The sequence below is a fragment of the Numenius arquata genome, chromosome 1, assembly GCF_964106895.1.
Source record: "Numenius arquata chromosome 1, bNumArq3.hap1.1, whole genome shotgun sequence".
Taxonomy (NCBI): Eukaryota; Metazoa; Chordata; class Aves; order Charadriiformes; family Scolopacidae; genus Numenius; species Numenius arquata.
Genome location: NC_133576.1, coordinates 77,747,294 through 77,762,999, shown reverse-complemented (window position 1 = coordinate 77,762,999; position 15,706 = coordinate 77,747,294). Strand labels below are relative to the sequence as shown.

Here is a 15,706-nt window from a genome sequence, read left to right as displayed (position 1 = left end):
GGCAGACTGTAATCGGTGACAGCTTAGTTTAAAATGCCGTGCTGCAAGTGGTGGTGGTTCCAAAACTCACTGATGAGCAGCTCGGACATCTGTGCAGTAAAGGCAGGCTGGAGAGCTAGGATGGCAACACTGTCAGCTGTCCAAAGCAAAGCCAGCCCTTTCTGACATTCAGGAGTTTTTTAATTTGTTTTTGCTTGGTTTTGTGTGTTTTTGTTTGGTTTGTTTTGGGTTATAATCAGCCTGCTCTCCAAGAACCCCAGCTTTGAAGTGTTTTTACATGGGAGTGCATATGAACCGCAGTAGTGTTTTGAGATGTCACCACAGAATCCTGAAATGTTTTTAATTCTTGTCTGTAGGCTGGAGCAAATGTGCTGCTGCAAGATGTTAATGGAAACATTGCGCTTGATTATGCCACAGAAGGGACTGAATCTAGCAGCATCCTTCTGATGTACTTGGAAGAAAATGGTAAGTCAGCGCTTCAGCTTCTGGAGTGTTTTTATTGAACATGACATAAAACCCAAAGGGATTGGTTGGATGTAAGTCAGCATTGGAGCCAGTGGAACTATATTTGTTTGGAGACGAAGGGGATGAAGATGATTTGGAGTCACAAAAGTTTTCAGTGCATTTAGGTTGGAACAACTAACAAAGGTCAGTGGCAGTGGTCATTGTCAGATCAGCTTTTGCCCATTCATGTGGAGATGCTAGAATGTGAATCCAAGCAGAAAAACTCCAGTAATGCAGAAGCTTTTAAAGCTACTAGTTTAACAGAGTGAGGACCAGGCTTCACGTTTTGTTTCATTTCACGTGAGTTATGTATGGCCTCAAAGTATATTTTTTCCAGTAACAGACTGTTAAGTAAATACATCTCTGCAAATCATCTGAATGGAATTGTATATGAAACTTCATCGCTTATTCAAAAATATTAGTATTGGATTTGTTTTGTATTGAGAAAATACTGCAGCTAGATTTCTATTACGAAGGATGCTTACTATGTTATAGATGACAGGACCTGTACTAAAAAAAGGGTTTGTTATTCACCAGTTCCAAACTTAGGTAAGGGTTCTGAAGCGAGATTTCTAGCATTGCTTTTGACTGTAATAGATTGCCTTAACATTGTATGTGCTCATCATAACACTGATGAAAATGTAGAAATAATGAACAGTAACGTAAAAATGTGTGATTTCAACATTGCCTCTATTTTGTCAGAAACAAAGATAAGTTATATCTTGTTAATAAACACTTAAAAGAGAAGTCAACTTAGACTGGCAAGAAAATTACACTCAGTGTCAGATCCTATACTGTTAGTCTATAGGACATCTAGTGTATTACACCGGTGTATTTCATAATTTTGCTTCCTTGGAGCCTGGCAATGTCTTCACAGCTTGTGAACTCTGGTTTTGGGTTTTTCTAATGGCAAGACAGGTATTAGCTTCTAAAAACTTGATTACCTTGCAAAATGCAGGTATTTGGAGTCTAAATGCTCCAAATACTTTGTGGTGTTAAACATGTAGCGTACAACAAGCACGTAGCTAACAACAAGATGTAGTCTGCTTACTTGCAATTATTAATGCAGATTTATCAGAAAATGCTTCCTCTTTCCTTGGTTTGTCTCTCTTTTTGTTTGGTTGAAAAATTTGGGGAAAAAAGAAATATCTCAACTTAGATAGCTAAGCCTGAGCTAATCACCCAGACCTTTTCTTTTGGTCAATAGAGAGAAATAGGAAATGCATGTATCATTTCAGCTCTTCCTAACCTGGCTAGGTGAGAACTGACTTCCAGGGCTGTTCTTTCTGCTGACTATTAAGAACTTAAATTCACAAGTAGTAGTTTATTAGTCTTAGTTTTAGACTGTTAGGGTAGATCAGTCCCACCCCTTAATTGCAGTACTGCGTGAACTCCTGGTTTTTGGGTGGTCAATGACAAAAAGTTTATCAACTTTGCTTGGTTTGTTACTATTCTTCTTCTAACAATAGGAAGCTCAAAGTACCATTATTTTGCACTTAGTTTTTAAAATTTAGTTAGTATCTTCTGAAATATTTGTATAGCCTACCATGTTTACTAGTAATTGAGGAGGGAATCCGTGAAACAAATAAAGTTGTCTGCCTGAGTAGGAATTGCTTTGAATTGTCCAGACTAAAAGTTCCTCTGTGCAATGTTTTCATGAAGCCCTCTTCATTGCAGTAATCCCCATCCACACCTGCATATTTTTACTCCAGCACAGAGCAATGTCATGGCCAAAAATCTCGTTGTACAAGAGCAATTAGCTGATCCTATAGTAAATACCATCTTCTGCCTGTAGTGCTGTGAAACACCCACCTGTAGTCTCACCTTTTAAATACAATGTGTATTTAAATAGCATATCTACCTGAAGATATAGATGACTTCTTTCTCTACTATGACGCAGGTACAGAAAAAAATGGTTATTGCTTTTCTACAGTGTTCTTTTTGTTTTTAACAATTAACTTTCTGTGGGCTAAATGAAGTTGAAATAGCTGCTTAAAGGTTATTGACCTTTGATGGTAATAGAGATTTCATGTACTTAATCAAAATCTTTTCTAGTATTTCAAGCTGTGTGAATAATGGATCTGTTTTGTTCTCTGCATAATAAGGGGATCATATTCAGGTGTCTCAGAAAACAGTACGTATAGCCAAAATAATGTGCAAGTCCTGTCCATTTAGGTAGTTGTTTATGGTTTAAATTAGTTCAAATTCTGTGCAGATTTCAAAAAAATGACCATGGTTTATTAAATTCTTACCACCAAATGGATTAAGCTTTACTTTTCAGCTGCAAAGTAGAAGGAATAAATTTCTTTTTCTGCCTTGCAGTGTAGGTAGAATCAAAAAATAGAAGCTAAGAGTTAGTACAGAATCTGTAGTACTGTAGTACAGTGCACTGAAGACAATGTTTAACATTAGCCAGAAACAGTCAACTCATAAATTACTACAATAAGGAGAATTTCCCCGAAGCCAACAGTTAACAACATGAGGGAAATAACAAGTGCAGGAAAAGCTGATTCAGAGAATTAGTGGGCAAAGGATTAAGGAAGAATTTACTGCAAGATTGACACTATACAGGAATCCAGAATACAATAGGAAGATACATCAAAAAAAGTGATCAAAAAAAGTATTTTGGTTTAAAATTTAAAGTAATTTGAAATTATTCATAAAACCTGGTGCGGTGGGTTAGTCTTGGCTAAAAGCCAAACACCCACCCAGCTGTTCACTCACTCCCCCTCCTGAGCAGGACAGAGGGAGAAAATAGGATGAGAAGGCTCGTGGGTTGAGATAATGACAAGGAGATTACTTACCAATTACTGTCACAGGCAAAACAGGCTCGATTTGGGGAAAATTGCCAGTTGGAATAGATTCAGGTAGTGAGAAATAGAAAGACAAACATTAGAACAGCACCTTTCCTCCTCCTGTCCCAGGCTTGTCTTCATTGCTTCACTCCAGACTCCTCTACCCCTGCAAGCAGTGCGAGGGGGTGGGGGAGCTACAGTCTGTACATGCCAGTTTCTCTCTGCCACTTCTTCCTCTTTACACTTTTCCGTTGCTTCAGTGTGGGTTTTTTACAGGGACACAGCACCATCTGCTTCACCATGGGTCCTCCATGGGCTGAGGGAATCTCTGCTCTGACACCTGGAGCACCCCATCCCCCTCCGTCTTCACTGACCTTGGTGTTCCCTCAGCTGTTTCTTCCTCGTTCTGTTCCCTCTTTGTCTCTCTGTCCACTGTTCTCTGCCCTTCCTTAAAAACGTTTTCACAGAGGTGCCACACTTGGCTGACAGGCTCAGCTGTGTCTTGTGGTGGGTCTGCTGGAGCTGACTAAAACCGTTTGTGGTCCACATGGCAGAGCCCTTGGCCACTTCCCACAGAAACCACCCCAGCAGCCCCACAACTGCCAACAGTTGTGGACAATACATCCGGTGATGTGCTTCTAAACACTCTAGCCCTTTTTGTGAGAATAAGATCAAAATGAAAATCCCAGTTTTGTGTACCTTTCATCAGTTTTGATTGTTATAAATTAAAAAAGTATTTTGAATACACACACCAAAGATGTTCTGACATTAAGGTTGTGCTACAGAAACCCTTAAAAGATCTAGTAATCCAACAAGCGAAAAAAAAAAAACCACAACATACATTGTTTCTTCAGTGCATTCAAGAAAAGTAATTGGTATAGATCGATATAATTTCAGAAAAATACTACTCTAGACTTTCATATTTAAAACTATGAAAGGCTTTTCATAGACATTAAGCAATTATTGCTAACATACTACAGCAAGAACTACAAATGTCAACACATACAGATTGTTAGCACTAACGATCAGTGAACTTAAGCTAAAACTAAATCTTCTGATATATTTTCTATTTTAGGACCATATGCAATGTGATCTTCTGCTTACAAATTTTCTGTTGATAGTATTGATGCAGTAGGTTGACAGAAAAACAGGCAACCAAACAGCCTCAGGGTGGTTCAAAGATTTTTCACGCTGATTCTTGCTGATTGAGAACTACCTACCCATAAGATAATCATGCACAAAAAATCTGCGTTTTCTGTTGAGAGCTTGATTAATAGCTGATACGGATTAGGAGATGGTGTTGCCAGTAAGAAAAAGGGACTAAATGACTTGTTTCAGTAGGTTTCTGAGTCCTAAAAATGAAACACAGAAAATGTGACACATTGAAAATGTTGTAGTTGAGAATGCTCATCTGTCTTCCTTTGGCCTTTATGTTTTCTAATACAAGCTTGAATAAGCTACTTTAACTTTTATATTTCCTAACTCTTGGGGAATTGACTTTGGAGTCTTAGACTTCTCTTAAATATTTGTGTTTCCAGCATGGAAATGCATGGATGTTTAAAAGTGATCTAAAGAAAAAAGCCCGTCATATGGAAACATTTTGTTACCCATACGTTTCTATCTAAAGGAAAACTTCTAAACTCACTGTGCAGACTTTTGGCACTTGAATTAACATTTTAAGTTATAGCCAATAGTTTAAGATAGCCAGTTACTTTTTAACTGATGCTAGAAAGAAAACAGACATTTCCTAGACTAATAGCCTTTGCAAAGATTTGAAGAAAGGTTGTGAAGAACATCAGAAACTGGGAATGCCCTTTTATTATCCTTTCAAACAATTTACAGATGAATAATCTAATTCTGTTACCATCAGAAATAAATTACAATTTTTTATAGAATTCCTAAAACTATAACCTTTAGCAAGTTAGAAAAAAATTTTTCAGTGCCTAGAGTCCACCCAGTGGTCCTGAGACCTGTCCCCCACTCGCAGGGGCTTGGCTGCCCGTGCTCAAAGCCAGCTCTGACATGGTACCGCTGGTACAGCCTGGGAGCGGCTGCCTGAGGAAAGAGCTAAGTTGTAAGGCAGAGCCGGGAGAAGCCTTGTCATGATGTGTCACCTGTCCTTTGGCTCAGGATGGCTCAGGTCCTTGCCCTTGGTCCTTGCTTGAGGTATGCCTATGACCAGCCATGAACCTTGCTGACCCCGATCCTGAACCGCTGATTTGACTTCCTGGTTTCACCTGATTTGTCTGGATTTGTCACTACAGGCTTCTGGCAGTCACAGGACTGTCACTTGGCCCCGATTCCCATCACTAGATCTGCTTGATTTTCTTGTTCGGGTACTGTGGGGCTGTGCCCTGGTCAGCGAGGACACTGCCTTGTCTGCTCTGTGTGCACCTTCAGCTTCTTGGCACGTGTTAAGTAGACTGCTTTTACTGCTCTCTCACACAAACATCCAACCATAGCATATTAAGAACTTACAGAGAAATCCTGAGGACAGAAGTACCGTGTGTGATGAGCTCATTTCAGACATGATACTTATCACAATAAGTATCATGTAATAACCATAGACAATGATACACTTGTTTTGCTTCTGTGTTCTAGTATTAATGTAACAAATAAAAAATATGGAAGACATACCCACAGATGAATGCTTTAGTATTAAACCTTGAGATTGTGCCAGTCTGTTAAAACAAATTGCAAAAATTATTTTTGTTTTCATACAAGTTAAGAAGAGACAGTTCATTTAACTAATTTTAGCTGGAAGGGTCATCAACATCCTTATTATAGAAGAGAGAGGGGAAAAAAAAGCATGTTTCACTAGAGTAGGAGGACTGTCACTCTGATGTCTACATGAGAAGAAGATGGGAATTTAATTTCTGATAGCATTTTCAGACTAAGCATATGTAATAATAGCTTTAAAGGCAAAGAGGTAAAACCCACCAACAACAATCAGTAGGTACTTCTGCATTAGAGCTATAGGCCTCATTAGTTTTGCAAGTATACATTCTTTTGCAGATACTGAAAATATTGGCTTCCCTTCTCAGGTAATAAATGTTGCTATAGCATATCTATTCATATGCTGACGTTTGAAAATCAGATGCACATAACGCCAAGTGATATGCACAAGAGCTACTGAACCATGTAATTTAACAAAAATAATACTATTTACAAAGCTACCTAGTAAGCAGCCAGAAAACTCCTTCTAAAACTTTAAGCAAATTAAGCTCGATAAAGTAACAGCCACACCTGAATATTTTCATGAGTTGAAAATGAGTATTTCAAGAGTGGTACCATGACTCTTTTTTCTCATTGCTTGTTTGTGAACGTGTCTATCCTATTCTATACTATGCTGCACAGGACAAAAAAAAAAAAAAAAAAGAAATTCTGTACCATGGTGTCCCAAGAATTACAGAAGAGTACAGACAGGCTCATCACACTCGGGGTGTAAAAGAGCCTTGCTGCGCTTACAGCTCTGTGCAGATAGGGCAGATATAGACAAGGTGAGAGGACTTAAGTAAAGAGGAGAGGAGAGATTGACTTCTCAAGGCTGCTGCAACTTTTTAATGTACATTTGTATTTGCAAGACAAGATGATATTGACCTCTCCTAAAGACACTTAAGCCGGCTGGAAAGGTGCAATTTGGAATGGTGCTCACAGGAATGGGTGTTCTCCTTGCAGATGGAGAGACTTCTTAGCACTGGACATTTCTGAGGAAAATATTTTTTATACCAATTTTCTGTTCTGTTTGCCCTATATTTTTATTACCACTGCAACTTGTTGAAAGTTACTTTCTCCCTTTTTATCTGAGGTTTTTACATTCCTTCAGATTGTCAGTTCTATAACCATATGCCAGAGGAGGTGAGACAGCCAAAGCATGTGAAATGGCTTTGTCAGGTGTTTTTCTTAAACAGTGAGATGTAATACATTTTGTTGCTTTTAGGTTAAGCTCTTGCCCGTCATCAGCACTGATACTCATCACCAAATGCTGTGCCCTACAGGGTCACTACTGTTTTAATTGTTCCATCTCCATCTCATCTCCTGCAGAATTTGTGAGCATGTAGCTCTTGTTCTGATTTTACAGGGTATTTGGGGCATATTTTCCATCCTATGCCTTTCTTTTTGACTTTCCATTTCTTAAAATGTGAATCCATTCCCATAGTACATGCTCATTTGGTTTTCTTCCCCTATTTATTCATGCTGGCTGTCGTCCCATTTCAGCTGAATATCTAAACCATATTTCCCCTTTGAAAAGCAACATGAAGGTCATTCTTTGATTCGGGCAGCAAGAATTACTTACTGCGTGAGTAACATTTTGTTGCTCCATCTAAACTCATGAAAAGTATCACTCCCTAGGGAGGGAGAGTGGACTCTCCAGAATTACAAACTTGGTTAAGGGGAGGCAGTTACTGAGATCAGGTCTCCTTGTCTGAGCTTCAGACGATAATACATGTGCACACTTGGTAAAGCTGCTTCTCAGCTACCCGCTGGAGAAGCCTTCACTGAAGGCTAACAGTTCCCTGGTTCTTGGAATTCAAAACTCTGCAATTCTAAGGTTGCGATTTAGAATATTTTTTCATGTTTACATTCTGTTTCCTATAAAGGCAGAGGAAGGATATGTCTGTTTTTTCTGTAGCATTTTCAAAACTCCTTTGAATTTTTGAAAAATGAAGCCTGTTGAACATGTCACTGTGATAGCTCACTTGCCAGGCTGTTTACTGCTATTTGTTTAATGAAACGTGTATCATTCCTTGATACAACTATTAGTTTGAAATCAGTAAAGCCATCTTGAGATTCACATAGACTGTACCTTCTGTTGCTGTGTAGTATTGTTTATGCATTTTCTCTGAGCTGATGGGTGTAATTATATTTGTGATAGAACATATGTAGCAATTGATGCAGCTGAGCTCTATTCTTGATTCTTGATTCCTCCTTCAGCATGAGCAAAGTTAATCTTTCAACAGCCAGGTTTTTTGGCGCCCCAAACAGCATGCACCAGGTTCTATAAAATGCAATTTACAAGGTGTAAGGATCAATATTTCGTTGTTAGTATAAGAATATACTGATAAATTAATTCTCTGACCATGCTGAGTGTAAGTCAGTTGTAAATTGCTTGAAAAGGCTGAGAGGACTCAGCTGGCCTCTGCTCTGGACTTGTAGCCATTACTGTAATTTACATGAAAGGAGATAATCAGCATATCCTATGAAATCTGCAGGCCATAGGATGTTAGTAGATTCTGATTTTGGCTGGTTATCTAATTTAAGCTGTCAGTATCAAATGTGTATATATATGTAAGTATGTATATGTTTGTCTGAATTGCATTTGTGAAAGATAACAGGTTTTTGTCCAGATACAAAAACCATCTCATTTTCTCCAGCTTAAGTTTATATTTGTGTTTTACATTTGGTGTCATTTAGTATCAATTAGGTGACAGGTGAAAATACAAGAATACGTAATTGTGGCCAGCAAGACAGTGTTCACACTGAACATTTCGCCTCCGAGCTGAAACTTTTAGAAGTGCTGTAAGCAAATAAAATTCAGAACCTAAAGCAGTGTGTAGAATAGCATGTTAGAGAAAGAAAACAAATGGGATTCTTTGCTGAACTGCATATGGTACACCCATTTAGATGAGTTCAAGGGTACGTTAAAACTAAGGGACTTAAAATATGCTTTTACTCTGAAACATGCTTCAGTTGTTTTAGTAATGTAAAAAACTGCAAGAATTGTTGAAGATAAAATATAAAATGAATTGTTCAAACAAAAATATTTAAGTTAAATATATATTTATTAAATTAATGTATTATTTGTAACTTTTCAGCTCATTAACAAATGTAGAAGAGAATTAAGAAATTATTTATTCGTATGGTTTCTGTTCTGTCATGACCAGGGCAGAGAGGAAGTAACCACATGAAGCTAGGAGCAAAAGAATCAAGCCCTGAATTTTGGTTAGATATTTCAATCAAGCCACAGCCACTTAGCAATTTTATTGTACCCTCTGTTTCTAATTTTAAATCTCTTCAGACTGGAGGCCATGCTTTCTTTTGGTTATAGACTGCCTTGCTTATCTTCCTTTTAAAGCTGTAGTTTGACAACTGTTTCTTTCAGTAGCAATGCTGACACAAGCAATCCCGCGCCCTTCATTCCTTTCATCCCCTCCCATTTGCTCCTGCCTCCATACCATGTCTTCTCTTCGTTTATGGGGCTTTGTAGTGGTCTAGGCTCAGCTGAAGAACTAATCCCAGTTAAAAATAAGCCAGGCAGATGAAAAAGTGTTGAGTTTTAATGTCATTTGCTTCACTTCAGAATCTCTCAAGCAGTTGAGCTGACAAATTTGAGGGGCTGGTCTGGGCACTGTGATGTATACACAGGGCTGAAAGAATGCAGCCAAAAATAATTTTCATTAAATAAGATCCAAAGACTTGAGTGGCTTCCTTAAAGTGTTTAATTCTTTCCCCATTCGCAGCTATTTTCACAATCCCAGTGGACTTGATATTACAACTGCTTTACCTACAGCTGCTTCTGCCAGTCAGTAGGGGATCAGGACCATTTATTTGTTCTTACTAATTGGCATTAAATCATCCACATAGTGACTGATAAGTAAAGATATGAGTAAACTTGTCGGTAAATAATAAGGAAGTAAACATGTTCTATAAAAATACACTGAAGTCTAACTAAATGTTAGTTAAGCTTTTACAAGCCTAGAACACAAAATCATATTATCTGTTCTTTATAGATGAATGAAATAGCAGGTTTCAGCCCTTTCTTTTTTCCAGGTGTAGAGCTGAATTCATTGCGCCAAATGAAGATACAGAGATCTGTGACAATGCTTACAGATGTCCGACAGCTCATATCAAGTGGAGGAAGTGTGAATCAAAAGAATGAAGAAGGAGTTACCCTGGTGAGTGGGAATGTGTGATCATCACCCTCTGAATATGCATGTACTTCAGCTGTGTTCTGGTGAGCATGTTTGTGAGGCAATTCTCTAAGAAGCAAAATGAGCTAATGCAAGATTTTGGGTTTCATCTGGCCCTTTTAAAAATAAATGTATGTCAATGTGATGCATAGTACAGATTTTAAAATAAGCTGGTGCAACATCTGTGCCTTAGTGACAACTTTCTTACTCTTAGCCACAGAATAAGCAACACAAAAATTTATAGCAAAAAAAAAAAAAAGGCACTGTAGTTTAGAACTGAAGCACATACTATTGGTCGCTGACATTCTGTGTAAGAGAGGGCCTGAAACTTCTCTTAGTGATTCCTATTTTAGGCTCATATCTTCTGACTGAGCCAAGCTAAAACAATGTTTTATGAAACTACCCCAGCTGGATTCAGCATAATGAAGCGTCCACCATATCAGTGGATAAGTACTCCTTCTTCCAAATTTACAAGTTATTTGCAGTCACTGGGTGTCATTATACTTTTTTCTGCCAATAGATCTTCTATCCCTTTGTTTTTTCAGTGTTGCTACTTCTTCAGCTGTCAAATAATTTTAAAATTAATGTATTTTTCCCTAGATAGCACGTCCGTGGAATGTTCTCTCTGCATATAAAATTATCAACCAGTAAATGGTCATCAGCAGCATTAAGATACTGAATAACTTTTTAAAATTCTTTTGTGCTTTCCTGCAAATACTGTACTAAAATAAGTAGAAAAGCTGAACTGAACATTATTATTATTATTTCAGCATTTATGCTGAATTACATTGCACGATACTGAATTAATAAATTAATACACTGAATCATTAGTATTTTATTCCATATTTTAATACCTGTGAGGTGTTTAAACTGTAACTGAAAAGGTTAGCAGCCTTGTATCTGGGGTTGATGAATCCAGCCACTGGCTCTGTCTATACAGAAAGTTACGACTTTTGGGATGGCCACCCCAAGGCAGTTAACTGTTGTTAAAAGCAGGAGGGAAGCAAGGGAGGGGTGGGAGGAAACGATGCAACCTTTAGTTTAATTTATAAAAGCATTAATTTAACTTGCAGTTTTCTGATGCATTTAACCTAAGCTGCTAAATCACAGTATAATGCAAAGCTGTTTCTATTGTACTTTACTCTTATTGCTTCTTTAGTCTGAATTGGCTTAGTTAAACTGAGTTATGAACTTATCACTGTGTAAAACCTTTTCTGTAGTTAGCTGGAATAGTTGAAATGCATGTCTGACGTTTGTTTAACAGTACTGCAAGTACTAGGAGAAAAGCATTGTGGATAGTTTGGTTTTTGTTGTTTGCTTGGTGGGATGTTGAGAAAGGGGACATTTTTTGCATGAACAGTTTTTATGTTGAACTTTGAGTTTTTGAACTTTTTTCATGGTCTTGCAACAAGTAGCTACAGAGTGGATCATTTTGCTTTTGTTTGAGATTTCTATTATGTGAAACTTTTGTCTGACAAATTGGTGGGAAATCCAGAATTTGTTAAACTGCTCTGTCTCTATTCATGGGTGTGGAGTCAGCCAGTCTGTGAAAGCTGTATGTGTATCAAAGGGTTCTGGGAATAGTTTTGTGTTCCTCTGCATCTATCCGTACAGAGAAAACAACAAATATCTCCATTGTAAGTAGCAAATGAGATTTGTTTTCTCTTGATAGAATGAATATATCTAAGTCCATGTGTAAATTAAGAGGCAAAATCATGCAAAAAAATGATGCCACAAGTATATAAATGCACACATTCTCATGGATTCATAGCGCATACATACATGCGCATGCAATACAGACACAGAATGATAGATGGAAAAATTAATTTTTCTGCTAAATTCTCCAGTAATCATTTTTTCTTTGAAAGATTTCAGTCATAAAATATATCCTTTGTCCTGTGAGCTTTTAAACTGCGTCAAAATAGCGCTTGTCAAATTGATGTCTGAATAGAAAATGCAGTTTCTTCTGTTAAAACAGAAGAAAAGCTGAAGTTACGTCAAATTATGGGGAAATTTTGAGGATTTTGTACATTTGAAATTAGAACATTTATAGCCTACAGAATTGGTGTTCTGCCCCCAGGGCAGGGATATTCTACCCCCTTTTCAGGAGAGGATTTTTGATGAGCTGTATGTTTCATGCCTTTGCATCAAGCATGTTCATAGAGAAAACTTTAGGCATACTGTGCAGGTGCAGCTGAACCAGGAATAGCAAATAAGGCAAATAATATCCTGGACTCTGGTTTTGGTGTGTCTCTTATGCTTGTAGTGACTATGGAACTACATAGTTGTAGTAATGGGTTTACTGCAATACCTTTTCCTTGCCATTAGCCATCCGTTTCAGTCCTCAGAAAAATAATCTCTTCAGCTAACATTTCTTCAAGGGAAAAAAATCATGTAGTTGGGCTACATGATTTGAGGATACAGGTTACCACCTATAATCCCAGTTCTCCATTTCTGCAGTCTTCCTGAGCCCTGTTCTTACTGACCATCTGTCTCCTTCTGACTGGGGATGTGCCAGTTTCCAAATACAATTTGTGTCCCTTTTGCTCCCAGAATTGGAGAGAATGTTTGAAATCATAGCAGAGAACCATGAGAAAATAAACATCCCTAAACTGTAACCTGGATCAATCTGGTCATGTGAAGTATGTTCCTCAACAGAATTATTCACCAGACTTAAGAAACAATTTCCACCAAAACCTGCAAATGACAATTTTTTCCTGATTTTTTCATGATGGATGCAATGCATCTTTCATTGTATTTTCCTGTTTCACTTGCTTATTATGAGAGTATTGCCCTACTATGTCTTCCTCTATGATCGCTTTTTCTCTTTCTCTCTTGAGAAGTCCTGTTTGGTATTATATTGATTTTATATTGCTTTTATATTTATTTTACATACTTTGTATTTATATTAATTAAATAAAAATTAAAATCTATCTGTGTATTTTTTTCAATCTCATTCTGTAAATACTATCTGTGGTGGAATTAATTGCTGATATAAATGCTGAACACATATATAGCCTTAAACATTATTATATTGCAAAAGTTAATGTACAGTTTCTCAAATCAGCCATTAACAAAGATATTTTTGAGTTTCCTCATTCCCCTTCTTGCCACTGCACTTTCCAGTACCTTATCACTCATACTATATTTGCTACTCAGAATGACAAGCCACGAACAAACATAGCTACCTTTGAAATTGTCCCTGCTTAAGCAGGAAGTTGCACTACGTGACCTCCCCGAGGTACCTGCTGACATGAGTTTCTGTCATTCGGTTACAGCATTTCCCCCCGTCTCTCTGTTACGCTTTGACTCGTGAAATGAAGCTTACTGACACAGACAATCAACTAAAATTATTAAAACAAATACCACTCCAAATAATTATCTGGGGAAGCAATGCAAGTAAAGGAAATAAAATCTCTGTGGTTCAAAACTGAAAAAGTATTTTTTTGTGACTCATTTTGTGCTGCAAACTCAATGTCCTTGGTTTGATTATGTGTTAACTCATTCATTTTGGGGTAGTGTCAGCTTACATCTGGGATATTTGAACTACCATAAAAGAAGGTTAGGTCTAGGCCACACTCTGCTGAAATGAATATATGTGGGCTCATGAAGTTTGTGAACATGTTTGAAAGGACATTTGCTTGAAACTGCATGAAAAATACTTAGTGATGCTATATTACTTTAATACATGTCAGTAAGCTGACATTCTTATTTTTTGGTGGGTTTTGTTTATAAAAGCTAAAAAAGATTCAGTAGTGGTGTTCTAGTCTGTTGTTATCACGTGTATTTTATATTTGTTGCTATCTCGATTTAGCCAGTTAGGTCTGTGCTGCAGCCAAGACATGCAGTAGCGCGTCATGGGTTTTTCTGAGTTCTTTAAACTGTCAAGATACTTTTTTATTGCAGCTACACATGGCCTGCGCTAATGGATACAAGAATGTTGCATCTCTGATGATGGATCATGGGGCTGATCTCAATGCAGTGGATAATCAGTACTGGACACCCCTACATTTAGCTGCAAAGTATGGACAGGTAAAGCATGATTTTTTCACCTGATTCTCTTTTCTTTGTGGTAGTTCTTTTGTAGCAATAGCAAGTACTTTCAAGTCAAGGAGACTATTCTAGTTTTAAAAGCTTACACATTTCTGTAGGTAGCATCTCAAATGACAGAGATCATTTGAGAATAAACATTGTACAGCTATCAACCCAATACCAAAATATATCTACCATCAACAGCAGTTTTTCTCCAGCAAAAAATAAATCTGCACTGAAATTTGAAAGGGTGCCAAAATAAGCACTTTTGTCTGTTATTTTCTTATATTCTGATGTCAAACTCTTATTTTTATCTAACTTCTTTTTGGTGTGTATAGCTCTGAATGATTGTCTAGGATCCACTTAACACAGCAGTTGCATTCAAAGTTTTCCAGTGATTGAGTTGTGAAAGGGTGCTCTGGGTTTAGGATTTGGAGGCTGTGCCTGAACATGACTTGTGACTCTTAACAACCCACCTTTTCACTTTTCCTTCATCCTCATTCTCCCAGGACATGCTCAGTGCGCCTATGCATAATCACTTCAGGAGAGCTCCCCACAGCTCCCACTGACCCACCTCATGGCTCACAAATCACCCCTTATCCACAGCTACCTTCCAAAAACCTCTGATGCATCCGAGGTCAACCTCCCATCTTCCTGCCCTTTATCCTGTCAGGTCTTTGCTGCAGCTCCTGGAAAACTTGTCCCGTCCTATCCTTATATTCCACCAGGAGGGGCTGGGTCTCCTCTTCATGGACGCAAGACTGAGCTTCCCGGGCTTCGTCTGAATACAAATTGCTTTCTTCTGTTTAGATTCCTGCTGATGGCAGGGATATCCTTCCTGACACTGTGGATTTGGGTGTACTGAGTTAGTCAGAAAATGCTATGAATTGTAGCTGTCAAGCCATTCCCCTGTTTCTTTGGTACTTTGTCATCTTGTCATGCCTGTTTCTATCACCCATGCTTTTAAACGTAACTCAGAATGGCAAAAAGTTCTTGATCCTAAGCAGGACTCTGTGTGGTTTTCTTTTTTTTTTATTTTCTAGTAAATATAAATAAAAATCCTCATGGACTTCTGCTGGAGTATGAACTCCATAGCTAGGTAATCTAAATTCTGTTTCTGATCTCAGTTGAGACAGTCTCATTTAGCTGAATCTCCAGCCCACGACTGAGAAGAACTAGCATTTTTGTTCATGTCTGTTTCTGGTATCTCAGTTGGTTTTTGGTATTCATGTGAGTAAACCTGTGAATTAAAAGATGAAGGTGCTGAGATAAAAGGTGTGGGATGCACTTGATTTTACTACACCCTTAGTGATCTAATATGAAGCCAAGATTGCTTTTTCAGTGGAATTCTCTTTTTTTTTCTTTTAAGTCTTTCACTGCAGGTGATCTACATGTTAAGGTTTAAGGAGTAGATTCTAAGCATGCCAAAATGTCTAATTAAAAGTAAAAAAGACATGCATGTGC

General features: G+C 37.8%; 1 protein-coding gene across 1 annotated transcript in view; it reads left to right on the top strand.

Annotated features, from left to right (window-relative positions):
- The window catches only part of MYO16 (myosin XVI), a 293,425-nt gene that overhangs the window by 60,691 nt on the left and 217,028 nt on the right, over positions 1–15,706 (top strand). The window contains exons 4-6 of the mRNA XM_074146466.1: positions 357–465; positions 10,071–10,195; positions 14,117–14,242. Of these exons, the coding sequence (XP_074002567.1) occupies positions 357–465; positions 10,071–10,195; positions 14,117–14,242 (360 nt within the window). The remainder of the gene's footprint in view (positions 1–356; positions 466–10,070; positions 10,196–14,116; positions 14,243–15,706) is intronic.